At 40.3% G+C, this 16,985-nt stretch overlaps 1 protein-coding gene across 1 annotated transcript in view; it reads left to right on the top strand.

Moving 5' to 3' along the window:
* The window catches only part of kcnk10a (potassium channel, subfamily K, member 10a), a 51,301-nt gene that overhangs the window by 11,330 nt on the left and 22,986 nt on the right, over positions 1–16,985 (top strand). Inside the window, exons 3-5 of the mRNA XM_076084738.1 lie at positions 1,551–1,668; positions 2,693–2,853; positions 12,387–12,579. Coding sequence (XP_075940853.1) covers positions 1,551–1,668; positions 2,693–2,853; positions 12,387–12,579 — 472 coding nt within the window. The remainder of the gene's footprint in view (positions 1–1,550; positions 1,669–2,692; positions 2,854–12,386; positions 12,580–16,985) is intronic.

Here is a 16,985-nt window from a genome sequence, read left to right as displayed (position 1 = left end):
GATTGCACATCTCACTCACTTAAACGAGGTGCACCTGCCTACCAGGTTACAGCTGCTACTGATTTGAAGTGAATGCAGACATGGACGAGCCCCCATATGTCACGACCCTGCTCAAAAGGCCGCAACATGAGGGGAGACAAGACGAGTTAAAAGTAATAAATAGACATTTATTTAAGGAACCAACTAACAGACCTAAACTAAACAAACAACCAGCCAGGTCCTCCAAACAAGAGGCAGAGAGGATATGCGCCGTGAGGGACTGCACAGAGAGGCCCAGCCACAGAAGAGGGGCAGCCTTTATAGCTGGGACCAACCCAACTCAGGTGTCGCCCATCAGTGGCCGATTAACATCCTGGAAGACAACCTGAGAGGAAACAGACAGACCCCTGGTGGAAGGGAGGGGTCGTCACAATATATATATATATATATATATATATAATTTGGGTCGTGGGTCGCGGCTTGTCATTAAGGGATGATGGTGGGTCCCGCAGCCAGACCAGTTGAGAACCACTGGTTTAGAGTAGCCTCTCAGAACACGCGCGCCGTATGTTTTGGTTCCGGGGTGGGCGTGTCAGACAGCATGTTGCCAGTTTGAGCAAAGTCCACCTAAAACATTATATATCTCACAATTTAAGCTTCTACATTTTCCAAATGCACTAGTATTATCCAAACGTATTGTTCGGTTCGTAAGCCTCGTACCGAACGGTTTAATACGAATACGTGTATTGTTACACCCCTAGAAACAAATAACCGTAGCTGTGGTGTCATAATGAGGTTATTAGGAGATGGTTCAACTGTAGAAGGACAGCACAGAAGGCCCAGGTATAATTGTCACTATCATACCAACAGTAATAAAAGGCCATATAGATGATCAAAATAGCGATGTGCGAAAGAATAAGATGGAATGGCTGGAACAAAATTATACTGTTTATATATACACTGCCGTTCAAAAGTTTGGGGTCACTTAGAAATTCCCGTGTTTTTGAAAGAAAAGGAACATGTTTTGTCCATTAAAATAACATCAAATTGATCAGAAATATTGTGTAGACATTGTTAATGTTGTAAATGACTACTGTAGCTGTAAACAGCTGATTTTTAATGACATATTTACATAGGCGTACAGAGGCCCATTCTCAGCAACCATTAGCCCTGTCTTCCAATGGCAAGTTGTGTTTGCTAATGCATGTTGATCATTTCAACAGGCTAACCGATCATCAGAAAACTGCTGAAAACTGTTATGCAGATTAAGTATTAGCAGGAGGCTCACCAGACTCTCAAAAAGGAGATCAGAGAGCATCCTGGCTGCTCGCAGACAAACGTGGCAGGATGTCAACATTATCCTGATTTTAGGAAAATATTCAAAACTAAATATACCTAACCTATGTCAAGCAACAACATGTTGCAATTTCCCTTAAATCCTGGCACAGCCTTCCTCATCAGAGATGTAACACAATAGTATTGAATACTCTCAGATAAACAGAGAGCAAGACACTATGTAATGTATTATCTGAGATTCTCTTATGTCCCGCTGTCTCTACTTCTCTTTACAGCACTCTGTGGAGGCTGCGAATGCTGGAGTGAATCCCATCGGTGACACGTCCTATAATTCCAGCCACTGGGATCTGGGCAGTGCCTTCTTCTTTGCTGGGACTGTTATCACAACAATAGGTACTGTGATTATGGCATGACTCAATGGTTCACACTTAACAGGTCAATGGAGTTCAATATAGGGTATTTGCTGGCTCTATCCTCAGCTGTTGATCTCAAGAATTTTTTTTTTTCAAAACAATTGCATTTGTCAGTTGAATGGATTGTATGCATCCGCAATCTCCAAAATTTTACGAAACAAAGCAGCCCATTTCTATTGTCAAAGTGAAGTAAAGCCCACATTTTCATTGTCATTACATTAGGTGGAAAAAAGTGATAATTCAGCTCCTCACGCTCCTGTCATTAAGCTGTTTATTACATGTTAATGGTAAATGGACTGTACTTATACAGCACTTTTCTAGTTTTCTGACCACTCAAAGTGCTTTCACACTACATGTCGTCATTTACCCATTCACACCCATTCATACACTGATGATAGGGACTACCATGCAAGGTTCCACCTGCCCATCAGGACTAACTAACATTCACACACCGTAGACACAGTTACGGGAGCAATTTGGGGTTAAGTGTCTTGACCAAGGACACATCGACATGGACTAGCGGAGCCGGGGTACATGTACATAATATATTTTAAATATCTCCAATGCCTCACAACGGAGTGACTAGTAATAAGTGCATCAGTAGGATTAGCTTCTAGTACTTCATCAGTGGAAGCAGTAGTATATGTAGCTTTTTGTGTACAGTTTGATGAATGGCACATGTATTAAAATATTCATTCATCATTGACGATAGCATTGATGATCATTGATGATACTCTTTAACCTTGTTATCTACTTTTATTTATAGTGCTCACCTGGACTTGAAAATCAGAGCCCATGGTAACATCTCAAGAACACTCAAAGCAAGGCAGCTGATGAGATCTGATTGGACAATAGACATTTTATTCATTGTCATTGTTAGCATTAATGAACTAAAAACAATGTCTGAAATGTCTGTTCCATTAAAATGTATAAATCAGCCCAGTGCTTTTGTTTGCTTAACGTAGTCCTATAGAACTCTTTCGTGTCTTCGTTTTCTTCTCCAGGATATGGTAACATTGCCCCGAGCACCGAGGGAGGGAAAATATTCTGCATTCTTTATGCAATATTTGGAATCCCACTGTTTGGATTCCTCCTGGCAGGGGTTGGAGACCAGCTTGGTACCATATTTGTCAAAAGCATCGCCAAGGTGGAGAAGATGTTCCGGGTGAGTCAAAACGTAAATCTCCTATAGTCTATGATTCAGCTTTGTGTAAATGATTTGGTTATACAATTTCATTTTTAATGTTGTCCGCTGGTTTTAAATAAGGACAGTAATTGACAAGAGGACCAGACACCCAGTAATAAAGTGAGACACATTAAGCATGATTTGTTCATATGTCCTTGACAGACACTGCCGTACAAACGTTTAGAATCCCGTTATATTGATGTATTTCGTCTTTCCTTCAATAATGGCGACATTACCTACACTGTACCTGGCTTTGCACAAAGGTGAGGTCCTTCTGGTATGACTTTTGTAATACAATAACTAAGATCACAGGGGTTACCTTTCCATTAGATCCTGAGCTATGTTTACTGGGAAACTTGACAACTCTCAACAGGTCTTTAACGAAGCTCCAAATTAAACTTGCAGAAATTGCTTTATGTGTGGCCAGGAAATGTATCGCAATGACGTGGAAGTCTGATTCCCCCACTCTCATCGCCAAATGGTCTGTGGAAATGAACAGTTGTATTCCTCTTGAAAAGATTACATATAGTCTCAGAAAGAGATATCATTTATTTTATGAAAAGCCTTATTTGGAGTACATGGGTACAACACTAACAGTACCATAGGACTGTAACTATTTAGAGCTCTGATTTACAATATACACTATGTCATTGCAGTCTCTTTGTGCTGTCACTTTATGCACCAACTTTTTTTTTTTTTTTTTTTTTGTGGGTGGGGGGAATTATTTATTTACTTTATTTATTTACTTAATTTTATTTCATCTATTTGTGTTTTTTGTTTTTTTTTCTTAACTTTTTTTTTTGTAATGTTTAATGTACTGTGTTCTGTATGCTCTCTTGCATTGTTAAAATACTTGGATAAATAAAATATTCCAAAAGAAATAATGGCGAGCTTAACGTAGATAAACAGTATAATTGTAAAATTTACGTTAGAAAAAGTGTTGGCGCCAAAAGGAGAATAATGACATGATTATCTTGCATTTAGTCAATGTTTTAGTGTTGCATGACAAGGGACAATGCCAACCCCTCCCCAAATACCTTTCGGTTTTGATTTCTGAATTGAATATTTGGGGAAAAAAATTATTCCCTCTGCAGTCTAGTCAGTGGATGGATTACAAAGTACATAGTATGTTCAGTTGATATTCCGTGAACCAATTCCAGTACAAGTTGCAAGGTTTTCATTTGTCATTATGTCGTCACATGAATGACAAGGTTGCAAAATGAAATTTAGATTGTAGTCCCAATTTGTGAAATAAGAAAGAAAAACAAACAACAACAAAAACGATATTATATACTGAAGGTGGAGGATGAATTTAGGAGTCTTAGCCAGAGGAAAGAAGCTGTTTTGAAGTCTGGTGGTTCGGCAGCTCATACTTCTGTAGATATAGTAGTGCAATAGTGCTAACCTATTTCTATTTTTACATTTCATAAGAACTTTGATCAAGCAACACGCCCATTAATTCAAGCTTGTTATAAGCTGCATTATTATGCGCTTGACTCTGAAACAATAATAATAATAATAATGCATTTTATTTGCAACGCACTTTTCATTCGGAAAATCTCAGAGTGCCACAGAGCCAGTACATAGTAAAAACATAGTTAAAACATAGTTAAAACAAACTATAATAAAAATAACTAGTAAACAAGCATAAAAAAACCAAAACTGACTGAACAGAAACACAAAAGAAATAACTGACAGTGATTTAGCAGTGTCTGTGTTGCCTTTAGGTGGTCAGGGAGACTGTTCCATAGGCGCGGTGCTGCCGAGCCAAAGGCCCGGTCGCCCATGGTGTGGAGCTTGGTGTGGGGGACCCGGAGGAGCGAGCAATATCCGGATCCTATTCAAATTTGCACACATTTTGGTGCTGAGCTTTCAATGTATTTTACCAATGACTGGAGATATCTCATATTTCTATGTAACTGCTGCTCAGAGGGATCTTTGTCCCTTTCAGTTGCTATTCTGGTTGAACCATTGAACAGCATTTTGTTCTCCATCTACAAAAAAAATACTTTTCATGCAAACCCACATATTAAATAACATCTATTTGTAAAGAGGACTTTGTACAACCTAAAAGACTATTCAAAAAATATGAAGCATTCCAACAGCCATCGATTGTAGAGAATTAAGCTTTTGTGGCTGGTGATTTCAAACGTTTGAAATGTAATGCACCGCATGACTACGCAAAACATTGCAGCTCTTTGTATTCAATTATAAGTTTACCTTTTCTAGTTAGGTTGTTTTCATTTTAAGGCAAATGGGAAACCAAGAGAGGATCCTTGCTTCTATGATTACTTCAGACTGTAATATATCAGTACATGTACCCTGGAGCAATTACTGATTTGATTATTAAGAAAGATGTTATATTTTCCTCATTCTAATTTTAAACTTTTAATGTGAATATTCAGGTGTGCTTCCGGTTTCGCCCTGGTATGGAGCAGATGCAGGCTCTGACAGCTCCCTTATCTTTTCACACTTCAACAAACTCATCATTCATCCCTGTACCAAACATTAGCAGTCAGGGTACTGTTGGCTAGCACGTGGTGGTTTGTGCGACCATCCAAGGATATGCCTCCCCAGACCATCACTGACCCACCACCAAACTGGTCATGCTGGATGATGTTGCAGGCAGCACAGCATTCGCCACGGCGTCTCCAGACTCTTTCACGTCTGCCACGTGCTAATTCTGAACCTGCTCTCATCTGTGAGGAGAACGGGGTGCCATTGGTGAACCTACCAAGTCTAATGTTCTCTGGCAAATGCCTGTCAAGCTGCACGGTGCTGGGTTGTCAGCACAGGTGTGTGTACATGTACATATACATGTACACACACCTGTGCTGACAACCCAGCACCGGCTGGGTTGTCAGCACAGGTGTGTGTACATGTATATGTACATGTATACAGCACAATGTGCTGTATACATGTCCAAAGAATGCTCCTAAAATCTGAATAATATTGGCATATTCCACATGTTTTAATCTGAAAATTCTCCATTCGGAATAAGGCCTAATTCAGAATCACAAAACTAAATATGATGTTTACCGGAGCCATATAACATTCAGAATATTGTCATATTTGGAATGACAGTGGAACATGTACATGTAAACGTAGTCATTGAGACGTAGCTCATCATTTAAATCTTTGGGAGACAAGGTCTGTAGAGTGAAGTTCCAAAAAGCTTTATGTTGCCTTACCAGCAAGTCAAGCTCACCACCTCGAGGTGGAAGACTGACTTCATCAATGCCACAAAACTTTACGGTTGTAAATTAAAAATGACATTTTGTTCATCATTAAAATGTACAGCTACAGGATAATCTCGGTCCTTCCTACGTATAGAGCGTTTGTGTTCACTTATACAGCGTATAGAGCTTGAGCTCTCTGGTAGTTTTACCTGCATACAAAAATCCACATAGATAACGTAGCATGTACACAACATGTACACAACATGTTTGAAGTGATTTTCCACTCTTTATGGAAACTACTTTGTTGGTGTGAGGATGATCACTCTCCATGGATACAGTCTCTCTAGTTTAACTTTCAGGTCTTCAGTACAAATACTGAAGCTGAGGAAATACAAATGTGATATTTAAGATTATCAAAAGAATAAGGTAAAAAAACTGGGAAACAAAGGGAAACGCCATCCTCCCGGCCTGCCTGGGCACAATTATGCAATTTAATTTAGACTAAAGTCAAAGTTCAGTTATCTTCTCTTTTTTCTCAGCTACGTACAGCAATCAACCCTCGGGCCTGAGCATAAAGCGCAACGATACCAGCTGAGGGTCATTCAATTCATTGACAAAATCACAACTTGCTTAAACAGATACTTTGTTGCAAAATAATAGCCTATTATAGCTTATTAGAGAATAGCGCTCTCGTTTAATGCGATTTCTGTCTCTGAACATCACTGCAGATCTTCTCCATCAGGGCTGTCAGCTGTAACTATGATCTTCACACAGGACTGCAGGCATTCGTCTGTGAGGCGAGAGCAATATTTGGATTTCATGTACCGTATTTTCCGCACTATAAAGCGCACCGGATTATGGCCTATGTTAGAACTGTTTTTATATATAGGGCGCACCGGATTATAAGGCGCATAGAATAGAATAGCGTCGTAAGCATGTCTCTTGAAAGGTGCCATTTTGGGGTCTTTATACACACAAGTGGTGTTGGACTAGGAGTAAGCACAGTACCGGTGTTTACCGCGGTGCGGCTTTGTAGTTTACCAGTCGTACTGAAACATTTTGACAGAGCGCCGTGTACAACCAGTATGGATCAACCAATTAACCAATTGATCTATATATAAGGCGCTCCGGATTACAAGGCGCACTGTCGTTTTTTGAGAAAATTAAAGGCTTTTAAGTGCGCCTTATAGTGCGGAAAATACGGTAGTTCATGCTTGAGAAAAACCTGCTCGCACAATTAAGTTGATCCAAAGAAGGGACAGGAGTCCAAATGCATACTTCTTCATGTTCATATTATTGTTGGGAATAGCTTTCCATGTTTCAAATGCCAGTATGTTGGGTTCTGAGACTTTTATTCAGCCTGTTTAGCCAACTTGTCATGTCCACCATGAAGTGCAACTTTTTAAGTCAGAATCAGCTTTACTGGCCATATACGCTTACACATACAAGGAATTTGACTCCGGTTTTTCGTTGCTCTCTATGTACATACACAAAATTTACAATAAACAGGAAAGATGTAAGCATAAACATTTAATGACTAGGTACAATATAAATATATATTCAAAAAGTGTATATATATACTGTATATATGAACATAACCCTATACAACAACGGTGTCAATGTTGTTGTGGGCGACTGCGACTAAGTGGATAGCAGGGCCGTCCTTCAATCAGAGGATCCTGAGCTGGCGCAGGAAGTACAACCTCTGCTGGGCCTTTTTCCTGATGGTGTCAATGTTGGAGGCCCACTTCAGGTCCTGGGAGATTGTGGATCCCAGAAACCTGAAGGTCTCCACAGCAGACACCGTGCTGTTGAGTGTGGTGAGGGGGGCCAGTGTTGGGGGGCTCCTCCTGAAGTCCACTGTCATCTCCACAGATCTCCCTCCATACTGCTTGTGAACCATAATGTGTGTTATATGTACATACTATTCACTTATTGTCACGGGGTGTGGTGGAGGACTCAAATGCAGACATAACCAGATGCAGTGTGAAACACGTTTTAATGAGTCAAGAACACGACAGGAATCTTACAGGAACACAGCAGGGAATCCAAGGACGAGGCGAGAGACGAGGGGGGGGGGAATCCGGCAGGACGAGGCAGGGCAGGCAGACTGGAAAACCGTAAGCAGGATCACAACAGGAATCTTACAGGGACACAGCAGGGAGTGAACAGGTGAGGGGAGTTGTGCTGGTGAGGAGGGAGTGCTTGATTAGTGATCAGAGGCAGATGAAGGGAGTTAGGCTCATGATGAGGGGGGCTAACAGGTGCACTGAATAAGCTGATTAGGTGAGTGAGAGATAGAGTGACAGGAGAGAAGGGGCAGAGCTGTGACACTTATCAATCATATTGCCTTTAACTGTTATGGTTGTCATTATTAGGGGCCGAGCACCGATGTAGTCGGAGCGGAGGACCTATTGTTATTCTAATGTTTATTAGGGCCCGAGCACCGACATTTATTACTTTGTTAGTTTCATCGCAAAAAAAAGTGCTTGGGATACTGGGAATTTTTGGAAATTTGGCACGCAAGCCAGTTTTTGCGAAAATTGCAGTCTGATTGGGGTGTCCAGTATGAAATATTGGCTCGATAGCAACAACATTGAAGTTTATTGACATGATGTTTGAGGCCTTGCAGAGCTTAAATACTTCAAAGTGGACTAAAGACAGAAGAGGAAGTCCACAGTGTGCGAGACCTTCTGTAGTGAATGAGACACTTCAGCAGGAACATCAGGAGGATCATCAGGATATCATTGAGTAGCCCCAACATTGGGTTTCACCTAGCTGTATGAAATTTGGTACGTATGTGTTGAGATGGGACCTACAAAAACTCCTCTTGGAGTTTTTCATTAAACAAAATAGGAAGTCGGCCATTTAGAATTTTATGACATTTGTGGACCATTTCAAGGCGTCATACATGGCAGTGAAAAGTTACTCAAAGATCAAAAAGTTATTGAAGTTTGTATCCGTGGCGTGGCGGCAAACAAACACCATTCGCCATTAAACAGGAAGTTGTTGTAACTCAGCTGTACATTGTCTAATCTGCGCCAAATTTCTCATATGTCATAACATCCTGACCCTGAAGACATCTATTTGTTAATTTAGAATCATGTTAACAGCGCCACCTAGTGGCAACAGAAAGTTATAGGTTGTGTACTTTGACATCCTGCTCCTCAAAAATTGTTCAGATCCCTCTCAAATTTTGTCAGAAAAGCCTTAAGACCTGCACATGTGTGTCTGTTTCCAGCCTGTCCGGGATTACTTTCTCCCAAAAAGCCATGGCATTTTCACCATAACAGCCTTTGGGAAGACCCTGAATTGGTTGTTTCCTCTTCCTTTGGCCTCCAAGTCCTCGAGAAAGAAGAGGTGGCTTTCTGCATTGTGTAAGTGAGCTGAAATACCAGGACGTTTCTCTTCAATAGCTGAAGATAACTATTTGATTGACTATCAATTAAAGCAGTTTTCTGATCAGCCTCCATCTACTTCAGCAGCTGGTAAAGACTTACCACTTCCGCGGCCACAACCATCAGCACCATTGATACTTTTGCCGGCATGTTCCAGTGTTTATTAAATATTCCAGTTAACTGCATGTGAATTTCCTAAAAAATCACTTTATTTCGTTTTATTCGTTATATTTTATTGATTCATATTAAAGCATATTTTTTGCACCAGACAGATGTGAGACAAATCAACTGAAAAAATGTGGCTTAAAAGGCATTACAAAACAAAATGATTTAATGAATTACATGTGATTGCATGTGTCTTAGGTTTAAAAACCTTGGTTCCCTGATAATTGGACGGCACAAATGTTAAGAAACCAAAAATAGTCAACTTCCACCAAGGTACAAATAAAAGGAAACAAACTGCAGGGGTGACTGCCTCTTGTTGAACAAATGAAATTCCAGGTCAACTTCATCTTCCATAATCTTCTCATTGTTGGTATCTGGCAGGAGCGGGTTTGGTTATTAGCAAGTATAGAAATAATAATAGAAATAATTATTGATATTAATTAATACAATCATTAATATCAATAGGAACGGGGCACCACCCTGGGATCAGGGACCAATAACCAAATTGTGGAGTAAGTCTCAAATTCAGTGTTGATAGTTACTAGTCCACATTCAGAGTTAACAGTGAAGGTTTGAATCACAGCACTGAGTATAACCAGCTATTACCACAACACATATGCACAAAATAATCACAGAAACTGCTCTTTAAAACAGACTTTATTCGCCTTAACAATACTGATCAAAAATCAATAATATTATAAATAAACAAACATCTATTATACAACTACTACTAAACATCGAACCGCCGATCCTCTGATTGAAGGATGACCCTGCTCTAGCACTGAGCCGCAGTTGCTCTAAACCAGGGGTCACCAACCTTTTTTAAACTGAGAGCTACTTCAAGGGTACGAGTTGTACGAAGGGCTACTTATTTGATACAAACTTCCTGAATAACAAAGTTGCACAGATCACCTTAATAATAATAATATATGTGAAGAGACTGTTTGATCACATGTCAGTTAATTATTCCTCACAATAATTATTAATAATGATTTCCACAACAATGATGGTATAGCTACACATACATATTTAAACATGCAACTTTTATTTCTGTTAATCTGTTTCAACATTTGAAAGTCAGAGGTATCACATCGCTGATATTTTTGTATCATCACATGATTAAAGCCGGTTACTTTTGCACATAGCGCCTGCTGGTGAATGATCCAGTGGTAATGTAGACATTTTGCGAAGTCTGGGTCACCTTTGCATTGCGCAATGAAGCCGCATGCCGGCCCGTCATCGCGGGAGCCCCGTCTGTTATCACCGACACCAGCTTTTCCAATGGTACCTTTTTCTCCACGAAGAAACTAGTAAAAAGTCTCGTCTATAGCCGAGCGGGGGATCCAAACCTCCGAGGCGCGCGAGCGTCTTTGGGCGCCTGCGTTCAAACCTCTAGTCTGGGCCTTTTCGGTCGGATTGCGTTGCCTCGCCTCTACCCTCGCCACCCCTGAGTTGTTGAACAGTAAATCCTGTTCCGAGGATTTACGGACCTGACGACGGGGTGCGCTCGCGGCGCGCGTCTGGCGCCAACGGGAAGCGCCCGCCATTCGGAACCTGAAAACCTAGTGCGGTGCGGCGGCCTCGACCTGGCTGTCCACCGTGCGCCTCCGGGTACCCAACTCTCTTATGACAAGAAATATTGTCATTTTAAAATCTACACTAATGCAAGCGTTTTTGATTAAAAAAGAACAGCAACTACAATTTTAGACGGAGCTCCATGGTGACTCGTGCTATTTTTAGAACATGCCTTGCGGGCGACTCACGTGGTCCCTGCAGACGACAGGGTGCCCACGGGCACCGTGTTGGCTACCTCTGCTCTAAACACAACAAAGCCCAGCGGTGTGGGGCAACACTATTATATACTGCACCAACAATTATGTTCATAGCACTGAACAGGACTTGGAGGTCCATAAGACACACAATACACAGTAGCAGTAAAGTTAAACTGATAACAAACAAACAAGGATACAATAACACACTATGACCTATCTCTGCCCAGACAATAGCCTTGAGATCGCTTCACGTAGCGATCGGCGTGTGTTCATCCGTCTGTTGATTGGCGGAGTTTATCCGGCGGCCATATAACGTGCTGGCGGGTTACGTGGCCAGCTGGTCCACGTGTGGCAGCCTATGTTGACTTGAAGAATCCGGGAATTCCATCCGCAGGTGGAGTTAAGAGAGCTTGGGACACAGAGGTTATCCGTCTCTCTTTCAGGATCCAAGTGTCTGAACACATTATATTACATTACAGTCATTTAGCAGACGCTTTTATCCAAAGCGACTTACAATTCAGATTCTATCACATTTCTACACCGTAGGCACAGCTACGGGAGCAAAAACAGTCTGTAGGTTGGGACTGTCACCTAGGTTGTTTCGGGTACCAAAATTGTTACCTCCTGCAACAATGTGAATTGCAATGGAAAGGCACACTGTGAAGGTTTGGGCCAATGTTTATAGCCTTGATGATGTCATGACAGTGTCAGAGGGACTCCTCCTTGGTTTAAACCAAATCTCACACTAAGGTGAGATTTTTAACACCTGATAGGGGGTAGGTGTGGTTTCACAATCTAGGCTTTTCTTTTTACATGTCATGCTGATGAGATAATACACTGTGCCTGATAAATCAAAATCGTTTCTCAGACTCAGGACTCAGGAGTCCAAACCCCAAATCAGAACTTGCTGAAAACGAGATAGGTATTATGGTTTACACTTTTCTTATACGTGTGTGTGTGTGTGTGTGTGTGTGTGTGTGTGTAACTTTCTCTCACAGAATAAACACAACCAGATCAGTCAGACTAAAATCCGTGTGGCCTCCACCCTTCTCTTCATCCTGGCTGGCTGCATCTTGTTCGTCACCATCCCAGCTGTGATCTTCCAACACATTGAGGGCTGGACGGCTCTGGAGTCAACATATTTTGTTGTCATCACACTGACAACAGTTGGAATAGGTGACTATGTCGCAGGTGAGAGCTTGTCATTCAGTTAAAATATTCATGAATGGAAATGTCCGAATAACCTAATTAGTTTCTTACATATTAGTAATCAAAAGTAAATCAGAACACGTCAAAAGTTGTATGTGTGTGTCTGTATATATATATATATATATATATATTAGTGCTGCGCAACGATTACAATTTTGAATCGCGATTAATCGCATTGTTATGCGCAAAAATTCAATAATTAATTCAAAAGTAGGGTATTGCGCACTTTTATTTTAAAAGTACTGCTATATGAACAAAAGTGCAATAATATTTGGTTATTTTTAACAGCAGTTATTCCCTTTACACAGTAGCAGTTAAAATACAGTTATAATGATTCTGATAATAGATATTCAGCCAGTGTTCACAACTTTATCTTCATGTGTGTAAGAGATGCAATTTGAAATATACACCTTGAAAACTGCAAACCTATCTACGTCATGTTTTTTTCTTTTTTTTACGTTTGTTAAATTCTCAGTAGCAATAACTAAATGATATGCTTATGATACATATTCCAAACAAAAACACTTAAAAACTCTAAAAAAAAGAATTTAACTGAATCATTTATTTTTAGCTTTTTTGGTATTTTGGTCAGACACATTCCCATAATATGTGTGGTATTTGTTATAAATGTACATTGGTACATAGAGGGTGATAAGAAGCTGTACATGGAGGGACCCAGGGGAATGTAGGTGAAGGAAACAGGAAGAGAAGGAAGTGACGCCACACAAACAGCTGTTCACCGCTTGCTGTCGGCCGGCTGGTTCTTGTGTTAAAAATGTCTGCTTAATAATACATTTTAAAAACTGCGCGATAAAATAATTGTCGGCATTAATTAATGAATGCGTTAACGCGATAATAACGCGTTAACTTGGGCCACTTCAATGTCTATCTCGACAGTAGGAAAACTGACTGACAACCAACGTGATACATCACATCATCATATTACATTACATTACGTTACAGTCATTTAGCACAGTGGTCCCCAACCACCGGGCCGCGGACCGGTACCGGGCCGTGGATCATTTGGTACCGGGCCGCACAGAAAGAATAAATATTATAATATTTCCGTTTTATTGATTATCAGAGTCTGAAAGAAGTTTTATTTTGAAAAATGACCGGATTCTCTTGCAATTTCATCCGCCTGTTCCTCTTGACACATGTCAAGACGCTTGTCTCGGTCACGTTATACGTTACCTCAAAAATGAAACCCGCAAACTAGCGAAAATGAGTAAATAACATTTGGAGAGCGTCTTTGCAAAGGGAGAAAGGCCCACGAAAGAGACAGGAGAAGAGCCTACAACTTCCAAGAAAAAGAAAGCTTCATTTAACAGACAATATCAGGAGTCTAATTAAATATCAGGAGTAATTCTGACGCGGATTTTATATTTGTTTTCATGCCGATCGTATCATTTTATTTCATCGTGTTTTTCCGCAACACCTTGAAGGCCGGTCCGTGTAAATATTGTCTTACATGAAACCGGTCCATGATGTAAAAAAGGTTGGGGACCTCTGATTTAGCAGACGCTTTTATCCAAAGCGACTTACAATTCAGATTCTATCACATTTCTACACCGTAGGCACAGGGAGCAATTTTGGGGTTAAGTGTTGCTCAAGGACACATCGACATGTGACTAGCAGAGCCGGGGATCGAACCGCCAATCCTCTGATTGAAGGATGGCCCTGCTCTCCACTTTGCCACAGTTGCCCCGTACATATGAGTTGCCCTCATATCACACCAACAATTTTAATCATCATTAAAATTACAAGCAAGGTGCACCATGTTATATCGTTCCCTATTCCAAGGACAAAATATATCTTCCCAAAAAGAGATTTCATTTTACATTTTTAGATGGTTATAAATAAATAATAAACCTCATCTCAAAATGTTTTCTAAGAAAAGGAATATGAAAAATATTAAGTGCTAAACCTTAATAATGAGCAAATAAATGGTCAGTGCCCAAATATATGTCCATAATCAATCTGTATCTGTCAATTGAGTGGGACAAGAGCGGAAGAGATCCCATACCGTCCCGATCCAATCCAATCCAAGGCTCCGTATATGTGTCCCCTGTTAACTGATGAGACAACTTTGTAAAGATTGTGTCAAGCTGTTTCACCAGTTCTGTACCATACTTTTTGTGCAGTTTGTGTTTACACTGGTGTACAGTGATTCACACTAGCCGGAACACAAGGCTCTCTACCCAAGCAAGAAAATGTAGTTAAAAGAGACTACCCCTGCTGGCAAATAGTGGTCCCACTCACCACCATTGTCACAAATAAGTTTATCCAACTGTCCTTTAAGAGTCCTGTTCAATCTTTCAACCATCCCATTTCCACGGGGGTAGTATTCTGATGTTCTTTTTTTATTTGATGTTCAGTCTCACATATTGTTTGAAGTAGTTCTGATTCATTTTGTCATCCCTTATCTAAAACAGTTCTTGGAACTCCATGCTCAGGAACGTGTCTCACAAAGCAGTTATGCTACTGTAGCTGTTTTCTGACTTAACATACTTTGTAAAATGATCTTGCACAAAAAGCACATATGGGATGTCCATGGGAAGTGGGTGGGAGCTCAGCAATATGCACACAAACTTGTCCAAAAGCACATAGCTTGTCCTTTCTTTAATGTGCAATCAGCGCTGTAAGGACCCGAGCAGGGTCTGCCATTGAGAATGTTCATCAACAGTGACATCATATATCAGCAGTGGTGTATAAAGTACCCAAAAGCCATACTTGAGTAAAAGTAAAGATACCTTACTGGAAAATGACTCCAGTAAAAGTAAAAGTCACCTATTAGAATACTACTTGAGTAAAAGTCTTAAAGTATCTGATATTTACTGTACTTAAGTATCAAAAGTACTTTTCTGATACTAAATGTACTTAAGTATTGAAAGTAAAAGTACAAGTAAATGCTGTTAATAAAAAAGCAAACGGTCAGAATTTTGAGAATTATGAAGTTTATTCTTTTAACTCTGCGTCCGTTGAACCAACAAAGAAGAATCAAATCATTTAAAATGGCCGAGGGCTCGACTGCAACAATCACATGTTTAGAAAAACGTTTGATTTCGTTTTTACAGCTCCAAGGACATGGAGCTGCATGTGTTGAACATAATTGGGTTGGCTGTGATCCATCCAGGAGCAACAATGTTCAACATAATATATTGTACATAAGTATACTTTTGCATCTACTATGAACCCAGATAGCAAAATTCCTCCGGCCCATTGTTGGGCCACATGATTGCGTTTCTTCTGGCCCAGTATACGCCCGGGTCCTCGGCACCAAAACTGGCCAATATACAGCGATGACTGTCAGATGAAACGTAAGTGGGCCTGACCTGGCCCGATGCGTTTAAACATATTGTAAATGCAGTGGCCCAGTTCTGGCCCACATACTACAACATTCTAACTTTTTTATAATTAACCCCAGCTTTGGCCCAGCTCTGGCCCAAATACTGATATCAGATTACGAATGTGCTGCTGGCCCAGACCTGGCCTATGTACTGCATTATGGGTTGTCTTGTTGCCATGGAGACCTAAAATCCCACCCCACCTCTGGGCTAACCTCTGTTCCACAGGGTATTTTTGCATTTCTTTCATCATGTGTCTTAAAAGCTGAAACATGATACTCGTTTTTTCTGTAAATTAATAATATTAATACAATTTCGCTGAGCTGCAGTTTTTAAATGCTAAAATGTTGCCATGATGCGTTTATATTCACACAAAAACATTAGCAAGTGCTAATACGTTGTAGATTGCATCTTGCTTAAAATATATAGAAAATACCAAAATACCCAGTATCATATTTCAGCTTTTCACAAAGACAGACTAAAGAAAAAGCAAAAACACATTGAGGAACAGGATAGTGCAACACAAATTACCCCTGATAGGTACACAAATATGTTGCACCCAATTTATGTAGCACCCCAACACTCTATAGAGAGTAGACCTACACTGGAATGATGGGGCGTTTGGGTTCTGAACTCCTAAGGTAGTTACCACGAAGGTTTACCTGATTATTGTGAATTTATATTACCCTCCGAATAACAAAGAAACTGTCAAACTTAATAACAAACTTAGCAATAATTAAATAACTGACCACAGACAACTGATTGGGATGAAAAAATAAATACAAGTTTACTGACAGCTTTTGAAAATGTTCAAATAATAATTACCCTTTCGGGGGACAAGAAAACAAAACAACAATAACACCTTACAGTATGACAGAATACTCAAATTGACTTTAAAACACTCATGGGCCCACACACATTCACTCATATTACAATAAGAACACGTTGCAGGCCTGTGTAGCTCGGGTGCGGTGCTGCCTCCCAAATCCTCGTCCTCAGCAGAGACAGTTACACAGCAAATCCAAAATCACAATTCAATGT

Source organism: Anarhichas minor, unplaced genomic scaffold (genome assembly GCF_050575085.1).
Source record: "Anarhichas minor isolate MPS153535 unplaced genomic scaffold, ASM5057508v1 ptg000136l, whole genome shotgun sequence".
Lineage (NCBI taxonomy): Eukaryota > Metazoa > Chordata > Actinopteri > Perciformes > Anarhichadidae > Anarhichas > Anarhichas minor.
The sequence above is the reverse complement of the archived record's forward strand: the minus strand, read 5'-3'. Positions and strand labels throughout refer to the sequence as shown.